At 50.0% G+C, this 11,062-nt stretch overlaps 1 protein-coding gene across 1 annotated transcript in view; it reads right to left on the bottom strand.

Annotated features, from left to right (window-relative positions):
• Window positions 1–19: 19 nt before the first annotated feature.
• The window catches only part of LOC142368543 (H-2 class II histocompatibility antigen, E-S beta chain-like), a 32,344-nt gene continuing 21,301 nt past the window's right edge, over window positions 20–11,062 (bottom strand). Inside the window, exons 5-6 of the mRNA XM_075450742.1 lie at window positions 5,004–5,117; window positions 20–522 (exon numbers count right to left, since the gene is read on the bottom strand). Coding sequence (XP_075306857.1) covers window positions 497–522; window positions 5,004–5,117 — 140 coding nt within the window. The 3' untranslated portion in view covers window positions 20–496. The remainder of the gene's footprint in view (window positions 523–5,003; window positions 5,118–11,062) is intronic.

The following is an 11,062-nucleotide window of genomic DNA, read 5'->3' as shown; positions in this document are numbered from 1 at the left end:
GTCCTACTCCATGTCTGAGTGAGAGTTTTCTGACAGTTTATTAAAGTGTGAAAAGGTTGAGTAAAAATGTATAAAGTGAATTAAAGGCGCTGTGAATCATGGACAGAACTGATTACATGTGATTGGTCAGCAGTTACAGATTCAGTCTGCAGACAGGAAGTGATCGATTCCACACGGAGAAGCAGCCGAGGCACCGGAACCGGATCAGACCCGATCCAGGACGGTCACGGTACACACCGCAGTCCTGGTGGAGAGCTGAAACCACCACCAGAACCACCGTGAGTCACTCTGTGCTGGTCCTGGATCAGGTTCTGACCTGCTGAGACTCCAGTTCTGGATCAGGTTTAGAGCAGTCCGGTTCAAAGGGATCATCTGTGTGCTGAGAAACAGGGAACAGGAAGAAGCAGCTGCTGTTTCTGCATCTGACAGAACCAGAACCAGAACCAGGACCAGAACCAGGACCAGGACCAGAACCAGGACCAGAACCAGGACCAGCTCAGTGGTTCGGAACCAGAATACGTCCTGTGAAAAAGACAAAAAAATGAACAAAAATACTGAAACCAGGTCATTCAAACTAGTCTGAACTGGTTTCAACTGGTTTCAACAGGTCTAAACTGGTTTAAACTGGTCTGAACTGGTTTAAACTGGTTTCAACTGGATTAAACTAGTCTGAACTGGTTTAAACTGGTCTGAACTGGTTAAAGCTAGTCTGAACTGGTTTGAACTGGTCTGAACTGGTTTAAACTGGTTTCAACTGGATTAAACTAGTCTGAACTGGTTTAAACTGGTCTGAACTGGTTTAAACTGGTTTCAACTGGATTAAACTAGTCTGAACTGGTTAAAGCTAGTCTGAACTGGTTTAAACTGGTCTAAACTGGTTTAAACTGGATTAAACTAGTCTGAACTGGTTTAAACTGGTCTGAACTGGTTAAAGCTAGTCTGAACTGGTTTGAACTGGTCTGAACTGGTCTGAACTATGTTTCAGTAGAGAACCATGTTTGAAGGTTTTAGGACAAACGGGTCAAAACCGGGTTTGAAATTCCTCTGAAACTGGACTTAAATGAGTGTGAATCCAGTTTGGGAAAATAAATGAAACGGGTCTAAAACCGAGTGGTCTGAAACTTAACTTTAGTGTTCTGATAGTGGACGTAGAGCCGCTGAAAGTGATGTGAAACTGGTTTAAACCGGCTGACCTGCAGTGACTCACATCAGCATGGAGGTAAAGTAAGTCATTTTAGAGAAAATGTTTAAAAACTCAGATGGTTGAATGGAAATCACTCAGTTTTTAGGGAAAGTTGTTTTAAAAAGAGCTGCAGGTCTGAATGGGTTCAAAACGTTAATGTCAACCGCAAACCAGTCGGTGTTACAGTTTCTGGTATCTTTCCAAGATGGCGCCGTTGTGTGTGGCTGCTCGTCTGTCATTTCCGCGTTTGTGTATTTTTATATTGTTTTTAACCTGCATTATCTATGGAACTGAATCGCTGCTGGTATACGATCGCAACACTCTACTGGAGCTCAAACCTTTGATCCAGGATATGGCGTTATTTGACTTTGTTGGCCAACAATCCCTGCCCCCACTTCTGTCGGGGATTCCGAGTCACCTGTGTCGGATTCCTGTGCAGCGTTCACGGCGGAGGCGTCGTCGCGGGAGGCGAAGCGGCCAGCTGGTGAAGCTGAAGCTTTCTCTAGCGCACTGTTCTGCTTCTACCCGTTCATCGCATGGCTTATCCCTGGACTTTCGGGTGCCTCGGCGTTTTTTGGACCCTGTTGATGTCTGCTTGGTGTCCGTGGTCGGAACAGGAGTCTTTCCAGGCCGCCACCGTTGCCCGCCCAAGCTCAACATGCGCCAACGGTGTCTCCAAAATCTGAGACCGCTTCGCCGGGTTTCTCAACCTGTGGAAGCCCATGCTACAGCCCCTGTCAGGATTGGACTGGTAAACGCCAGGTCGCTTGCCAATAAAACTTTTATTCTTCGGGACTTTTTCAGTCAACACAAACTGGATTTTCTATGTGTGACTGAGACGTGGTTGAGTGCTGGTGACTCCAGCGCTTTATCTGAGCTTTTACCAGTGGACTGTGCTTATTTTAACTCACCACGGGTTTCGGGGAGAGGGGGCGGCACAGCGACTGTTTACAAGCAGGGCTACAATTGTAAGAAGTGTTTTTTAAAGTCGTCCTTCTCCAGCTTTGAGTTTACGTCCTTTGAAGTAAGACACTTAAACCCAGTTTTTTGTGCTGTCGTTTACCGGCCCCCGAAATACAATAAGGGCTTCATAAGCGACTTTGCTGATTTTTTAACTTGGATTTTAATTAATTACGAATATGTTCTTATTGTTGGAGATTTTAATATACATGTGTGTTGTCCTGATAAGCCATTGGTAAAAGACTTTTTAAGCCTTCTGGACTCTTTTAACCTGGTTCAGGCCGTTTCCGGCCCTACTCATGAGCAAGGACACACTTTGGACCTGGTCATTTCCTGCGGTCTGCCTGTGACTAACCTGGAAATATGTGACTCTGTGTTCTCGGATCACTTGCCTGTCTTATTCAGTGTTAACTTGACACCGACTGCAGCTAAAACTCGTGCTGCAGTTCGGCGCTGTCGGATTATAAACTCTTCCACTGCCACTGAGTTTTCTACTGCCTTTCTCCAGCTCTGTGGATCATCTGACCTCGTTCACCCTGAGACAGAGGAGCTCTGCTCCTGGTTCAACTCTTCCTGCAAAACCATCCTGGACTCGGTTGCTCCATTAAAAACGAGGAAGCCAAAGATCAAACCCCAGCCCTGGTTTAATGACAGAACTCGTGCTGTAAGGAAGAAATGTCGTCAAGTTGAGCGGAGGTGGAAGTTGGATAAATTGCAGGTTACTTTTCAAATTTGGAAAGACTGTTGGCGTCGCTACCAGAGCACGGTCAAAGAGGCCAAAAGGGAATATCTGGCACACATCATCTCTTCAAACCGCCATAACCTACGTGTTTTATTTGACACCATTGACTCTGTGATAAATATTCCAGAGAATGTCTGCTTGGAAGCTTCTGTTGACATGTGTGAAAATTTTTTGCACTTCTTCATTGAAAAGGTTGGTAGTACCAGGGCTCTTATCACAGCCCCTGACTCTGACCCCTCTATTTCAGTCCCCTGCTCTGCTGTTTTCTCCCAGTTTGAGCCTGTGACTGTCTCACTCTTAGAGGACCTGATTGGTCATATTAAACCATCAGGTTCCCCTCGTGATCCTGTTCCGCCACGATTTTTTAAAGATGTTTTATCTAGCATAGGGCAGCCGGTCTGTGCAATTTTAAATAGCAGTCTGTCCTCAGGTGTGATCCCTGCTACTTTTAAACATGCAGTAGTGCAGCCACTGCTTAAGAAACCTGGCCTTGATCCTACTGTTCTGGCTAATTATCGGCCAATTTCAAAGCTGCCTTTTCTTTCCAAGGTTTTAGAAAGAATTGTATACTGCCAGCTGAAACAATTTTTAGACGAAAATGGCATACTGGAGGTTTTTCAGTCAGGTTTTAAAACTCTCCATAGCACTGAATCTGCTTTATTAAGAGTTTTTAATGATATTCTTCTTGCATGTGATTCTGGTGACCATGTGGTTCTGATTTTACTTGACCTAACTGCTGCCTTTGACACAGTAACCACAACATTTTAATATCGCGACTGCACCATGACGTAGGTATTGATGGCACTGCTCTGAAATGGTTCAGGTCTTACCTAAAGGACAGAACATTTTCTGTGAATATTAATGACTCTGAATCATCTGATGCTTCAATGCCATATGGTGTCCCACAGGGCTCAATTTTGGGCCCAATGCTTTTCTCTCTGTACCTTCTGCCTCTGGGTTCTATTTTCAGGAAATATGGGATTTCATTTCATTGTTATGCCGACGACTGCCAGATTTATTTGCCCATAAACCAGAAGGAGGTAAATCCCATCAAACATCTCCTGGCATGTCTAGGGGATATTAAAGCTTGGTTGGCTCTGAACTTTTTAAATCTTAACGAAAATAAAACAGAGGTGATTGTGTTTGGACCCAGTGGCTCTTGTGAGACCTCCTCTGACCTGGGACCTTTGGAGGAACATTTTAAACCTTTTATTACAGATTTTGGCTTTATGGTGGACAGTGATTTTAAAATGGACAGACAAATAAGAGCAGTGGTTAAATCCGGTTTTTATCATTTAAGGCGATTGGCGTCGGTGAAATCTTTTCTTTCTAGGCAGCATTTGGAAACAGTGATTCATGCTTTTATTTCAACTCGATTTGATTACTGTAACTCCCTTTATTTGGGAGTCAGTCAGTCGCTGCTCTCACGTCTGCAGCTGGTTCAGAACGCTGCTGCACGACTCTTGACAGTAACCCGAAAGAGAGAACATGTGACCCCTGTCCTGGCCTCACTTCACTGGCTGCCTGTAAATTTTAGGATTCATTTTAAAATTCTTATGTTTGTTTTTAAATCACTGCATAATCTTGCCCCGGTTTACCTCTCTGAGCTTCTCCATCCCTATAGACCCCATCGGTCTCTCAGGTCCGCTGATCAGCTGCTCCTGGAGGTGCCAAGAACTAGAAGGAAGCTCAGAGGGGACAGGGCTTTCTCTGTCATAGGCCCTAAGTTATGGAATGACTTACCTATGCAGGTCAGAGAGGCCCCTTCACTGCCCATTTTTAAAGTTCGTCTTAAAACCCATCTATTTTTTTTGGCTTTTAATTCCAGCAGGATCTAGTTTTATAATATATAATGCAGGAGTTGTTTCTTTTATTGTTGTGTTTTAATGTACAGCACTTTGTGTCAACGGTGGTTGTTGTAAAGTGCTCTATAAATAAAGTTGCTTTGCTTTACTTTGCTTTTAAAGTGGTTTAAAATGGTCTTAAACCGGTTCAAAACTGATGTATACTCATCTGAAATAGTTTTAAACTATGGACAGGTTTTACACTGGTTTAAACTGGTTTTAAGGTGTTTTAAAACTGGTCTGAACTGGTTTAGACTGTGTGTACTGCTCTGACCTCGGGCCTTCGTCTTGTAGTAGATGAATCCAGCCAGAGATAAGATCAGACCCAGGATCAGTCCTGAGGCTCCGATGGCGATCTTCTTTCTCTCTGACTCAGGCATGGACGGGTCTGAGGACAGGTGAGAGTCAGACAGGTGAGAGTCAGACAGGTGAGAGTCAGACAGGTGAGAGTCAGACAGGTGAGAGACAGACAGGTGAGAGACAGACAGGTGAGAGACAGACGGGTGAGAGACAGACAGGTGAGAGACAGACAGGTGAGAGTCAGACAGGTGAGAGACAGACAGGTGAGAGACAGACAGGTGAGAGTCAGACAGGTGAGAGACAGACAGGTGAGAGACAGACAGGTGAGAGTCAGACAGGTGAGAGACAGACAGGTGAGAGACAGACAGGTGAGAGTCAGACAGGTGAGAGTCAGACAGGTGAGAGACAGACAGGTGAGAGTCAGACAGGTGAGAGTCAGACAGGTGAGAGACAGACAGGTGAGAGTCAGACAGGTGAGAGTCAGACAGGTGAGAGACAGACAGGTGAGAGACAGACAGGTGAGAGACAGACAGGTGAGAGTCAGACAGGTGAGAGACAGACAGGTGAGAGTCAGACAGGTGAGAGTCAGACGGGTGAGAGTCAGACAGGTGAGAGACAGACAGGTGAGAGACAGACAGGTGAGAGACAGACAGGTGAGAGTCAGACAGGTGAGAGTCAGACAGGTGAGAGACAGACAGGTGAGAGACAGACAGGTGAGAGACAGACAGGTGAGAGTCAGACAGGTGAGAGACAGACAGGTGAGAGACAGACAGGTGAGAGTCAGACAGGTGAGAGACAGACGGGTGAGAGTCAGACGGGTGAGAGTCAGACAGGTGAGAGACAGACAGGTGAGAGTCAGACAGGTGAGAGACAGACAGGTGAGAGTCAGACGGGTGAGAGACAGACAGGTGAGAGTCAGACAGGTGAGAGACAGACAGGTGAGAGACAGACAGGTGAGAGACAGACTGGTGAGAGACAGACGGGTGAGAGACAGACAGGTGAGAGACAGACAGGTGAGAGACAGACAGGTGAGAGACAGACAGGTGAGAGTCAGACAGGTGAGAGACAGACAGGTGAGAGACAGACAGGTGAGAGTCAGACAGGTGAGAGACAGACAGGTGAGAGACAGACAGGTGAGAGTCAGACAGGTGAGAGACAGACGGGTGAGAGACAGACAGGTGAGAGACAGACAGGTGAGAGACAGACGGGTGAGAGTCAGACAGGTGAGAGGCAGACAGGTGAGAGACAGACGGGTGAGAGACAGACAGGTGAGAGTCAGACAGGTGAGAGTCAGACAGGTGAGAGTCAGACAGGTGAGAGACAGACAGGTGAGAGACAGACAGGTGAGAGACAGACAGGTGAGAGACAGACAGGTGAGAGTCAGACAGGTGAGAGACAGACAGGTGAGAGACAGACAGGTGAGAGACAGACAGGTGAGAGTCAGACAGGTGAGAGACAGACAGGTGAGAGTCAGACAGGTGAGAGACAGACAGGTGAGAGTCAGACAGGTGAGAGTCAGACAGGTGAGAGACAGACAGGTGAGAGTCAGACGGGTGAGAGACAGACAGGTGAGAGTCAGACAGGTGAGAGACAGACGGGTGAGAGACAGACAGGTGAGAGACAGACAGGTGAGAGACAGACAGGTGAGAGTCAGACAGGTGAGAGACAGACAGGTGAGAGACAGACAGGTGAGAGACAGACGGGTGATAGACAGACAGGTGAGAGACAGACAGGTGAGAGTCAGACAGGTGAGAGTCAGACAGGTGAGAGACAGACAGGTGAGAGTCAGACAGGTGAGAGACAGACAGGTGAGAGTCAGACAGGTGAGAGTCAGACGGGTGAGAGTCAGACGGGTGAGAGACAGACAGGTGAGAGTCAGACAGGTGAGAGACAGACAGGTGAGAGTCAGACGGGTGAGAGACAGACAGGTGAGAGTCAGACAGGTGAGAGAAAGACGGGTGAGAGACAGACAGGTGAGAGACAGACAGGTGAGAGACAGACAGGTTAGAGACAAACAGGTGAGAGACAGACGGGTGAGAGACAGACAGGTGAGAGACAGACAGGTGAGAGTCAGACAGGTGAGAGTCAGACAGGTGAGAGTCAGACAGGTGAGAGACAGACAGGTGAGAGACAGACAGGTGAGAGACAGACAGGTGAGAGTCAGACAGGTGAGAGACAGACAGGTGAGAGTCAGACAGGTGAGAGACAGACAGGTGAGAGTCAGACAGGTGAGAGACAGACAGGTGAGAGACAGACAGGTGAGAGACAGACAGGTGAGAGACAGACAGGTGAGAGTCAGACGGGTGAGAGACAGACAGGTGAGAGTCAGACAGGTGAGAGACAGACAGGTGAGAGTCAGACAGGTGAGAGACAGACAGGTGAGAGACAGACAGGTGAGAGTCAGACAGGTGAGAGACAGACAGGTGAGAGTCAGACGGGTGAGAGACAGACAGGTGAGAGTCAGACAGGTGAGAGTCAGACAGGTGAGAGACAGACAGGTGAGAGACAGACAGGTGAGAGTCAGACGGGTGAGAGACAGACAGGTGAGAGTCAGACAGGTGAGAGACAGACAGGTGAGAGACAGACAGCTGAGAGTCAGACAGGTGAGAGACAGACGGGTGAGAGACAGACGGGTGAGAGACAGACGGGTGAGAGACAGACGGGTGAGAGACAGACAGTCAGACGGGTGAGAGACAGACAGGTGAGAGACAGACGGGTGAGAGTCAGACAGTCAGACGGGTGAGAGACAGACGGGTGAGAGACAGACGGGTGAGAGTCAGACAGTCAGACGGGTGAGAGACAGACGGGTGAGAGACAGACGGGTGAGAGTCAGACAGTCAGACGGGTGAGAGACAGACAGGTGAGAGTCAGACAGTCAGACGGGTGAGAGACAGACGGGTGAGAGACAGACGGGTGAGAGACAGACAGGTGAGAGTCAGACGGGTGAGAGACAGACAGGTGAGAGTCAGACAGTCAGACGGGTGAGAGACAGACGGGTGAGAGACAGACGGGTGAGAGACAGACAGGTGAGAGACAGACAGGTGAGAGTCAGACGGGTGAGAGACAGACGGGTGAGAGACAGACGGGTGAGAGACAGACAGGTGAGAGACAGACAGGTGAGAGTCAGACAGGTGAGAGACAGACGGGTGATAGACAGACGGGTGAGAGACAGACGGGTGAGAGACAGACAGGTGAGAGACAGACGGGTGAGAGACAGACGGGTGAGAGTCAGACGGGTGAGAGTCAGACAGGTGAGAGACAGACAGGTGAGAGTCAGACGGGTGAGAGACAGACGGGTGAGAGACAGACGGGTGAGAGTCAGACGGGTGAGAGACAGACGGGTGAGAGACAGACGGGTGAGAGACAGACAGTCAGACGGGTGAGAGACAGACGGGTGAGAGACAGACAGGTGAGAGACAGACGGGTGAGAGACAGACGGGTGAGAGTCAGACAGGTGAGAGTCAGACAGGTGAGAGACAGACAGGTGAGAGACAGACAGGTGAGAGACAGACAGGTGAGAGACAGACGGGTGAGAGACAGACAGGTGAGAGTCAGACAGGTGAGAGACAGACAGGTGAGAGTCAGACGGGTGAGAGTCAGACGGGTGAGAGTCAGACAGGTGAGAGTCAGACAGGTGAGAGACAGACGGGTGAGAGACAGACAGGTGAGAGACAGACAGGTGAGAGACAGACGGGTGAGAGACAGACAGGTGAGAGACAGACAGGTGAGAGACAGACAGGTGAGAGACAGACGGGTGAGAGTCAGACAGGTGAGAGACAGACAGGTGAGAGACAGACAGGTGAGAGACAGACAGGTGAGAGACAGACGGGTGAGAGACAGACAGGTGAGAGTCAGACAGGTGAGAGACAGACGGGTGAGAGACAGACAGGTGAGAGTCAGACAGGTGAGAGTCAGACAGGTGAGAGACAGACAGGTGAGAGACAGACAGGTGAGAGACAGACAGCTGAGAGTCAGACAGGTGAGAGACAGACGGGTGAGAGACAGACGGGTGAGAGACAGACGGGTGAGAGACAGACGGGTGAGAGTCAGACAGTCAGACGGGTGAGAGACAGACAGGTGAGAGTCAGACGGGTGAGAGACAGACGGGTGAGAGACAGACAGTCAGACGGGTGAGAGACAGACGGGTGAGAGACAGACGGGTGAGAGACAGACGGGTGAGAGACAGACAGGTGAGAGTCAGACGGGTGAGAGACAGACAGTCAGACGGGTGAGAGACAGACGGGTGAGAGACAGACGGGTGAGAGACAGACAGGTGAGAGTCAGACGGGTGAGAGACAGACAGGTGAGAGTCAGACAGTCAGACGGGTGAGAGACAGACGGGTGAGAGACAGACGGGTGAGAGACAGACAGGTGAGAGACAGACAGGTGAGAGTCAGACGGGTGAGAGACAGACGGGTGAGAGACAGACGGGTGAGAGACAGACAGGTGAGAGACAGACAGGTGAGAGTCAGACAGGTGAGAGACAGACAGGTGAGAGACAGACGGGTGATAGACAGACGGGTGAGAGACAGACGGGTGAGAGACAGACAGGTGAGAGACAGACAGGTGAGAGTCAGACAGGTGAGAGACAGACAGGTGAGAGTCAGACAGGTGAGAGTCAGACAGGTGAGAGACAGACGGGTGAGAGACAGACGGGTGATAGACAGACGGGTGAGAGACAGACGGGTGAGAGACAGACAGGTGAGAGTCAGACAGGTGAGAGTCAGACAGGTGAGAGACAGACGGGTGAGAGACAGACGGGTGAGAGACAGACAGGTGAGAGACAGACAGGTGAGAGACAGACAGGTGAGAGACAGACAGGTGAGAGTCAGACAGGTGAGAGTCAGACAGGTGAGAGACAGACAGGTGAGAGACAGACGGGTGAGAGACAGACGGGTGAGAGACAGACAGGTGAGAGTCAGACAGGTGAGAGTCAGACAGGTGAGAGACAGACAGGTGAGAGACAGACGGGTGAGAGACAGACGGGTGAGAGACAGACGGGTGAGAGACAGACGGGTGAGAGACAGACAGGTGAGAGACAGACAGGTGAGAGTCAGACAGGTGAGAGACAGACAGGTGAGAGACAGACAGGTGAGAGACAGACGGGTGAGAGACAGTCAGGTGAGAGACAGACAGGTGAGAGACAGACAGGTGAGAGACAGACAGGTGAGAGACAGACAGGTGAGAGTCAGTCAGGTGAGAGACAGACAGGTGAGAGACAGACAGGTGAGAGTCAGACGGGTGAGAGACAGACAGGTGAGAGACAGACAGGTGAGAGTCAGACAGGTGATATACAGACAGGTGAGAGACAGACAGGTGAGAGTCAGACGGGTGAGAGACAGACAGGTGAGAGACAGACAGGTGAGAGTCAGACAGGTGAGAGACAGACAGGTGATATACAGACAGGTGAGAGACAGACAGGTGAGAGACAGACGGGTGAGAGACAGACAGGTGAGAGACAGACAGGTGAGAGTCAGACAGGTGAGAGACAGACAGGTGATATACAGACGGGTGAGAGACAGACAAGTGAGAGACAGACGGGTGAGAGACAGACAGGTGAGAGACAGACAGGTGAGAGTCAGACGGGTGAGAGACAGACAGGTGAGAGACAGACAGGTGAGAGACAGACGGGTGAGAGACAGACAGGTGAGAGACAGACGGGTGAGAGACAGACGGGTGAGAGACAGACAGGTGAGAGTCAGACGGGTGAGAGTCAGACAGGTGAGAGTCAGACGGGTGAGAGACAGACGGGTGATAGACAGACAGGTGAGAGACAGACGGGTGAGAGACAGACGGGTGATAGACAGACAGGTGAGAGACAGACGGGTGAGAGACAGACGGGTGAGAGACAAACAGGTGAGAGACAGACGGGTGAGAGACAGACAGGTGAGAGACAGACGGGTGAGAGACAGACGGGTGAGAGTCAGACAAGTGAGAGACAGTCAGGTGAGAGACAGACGGGTGAGAGACAGACGGGTGAGAGTCAGACAAGTGAGAGACAGTCAGGTGAGAGACAGACGGGTGAGAGACAGT

Source organism: Odontesthes bonariensis, chromosome 19 (genome assembly GCF_027942865.1).
Source record: "Odontesthes bonariensis isolate fOdoBon6 chromosome 19, fOdoBon6.hap1, whole genome shotgun sequence".
Classification (NCBI taxonomy): domain Eukaryota; kingdom Metazoa; phylum Chordata; class Actinopteri; order Atheriniformes; family Atherinopsidae; genus Odontesthes; species Odontesthes bonariensis.
The sequence above is the reverse complement of the archived record's forward strand: the minus strand, read 5'-3'. Positions and strand labels throughout refer to the sequence as shown.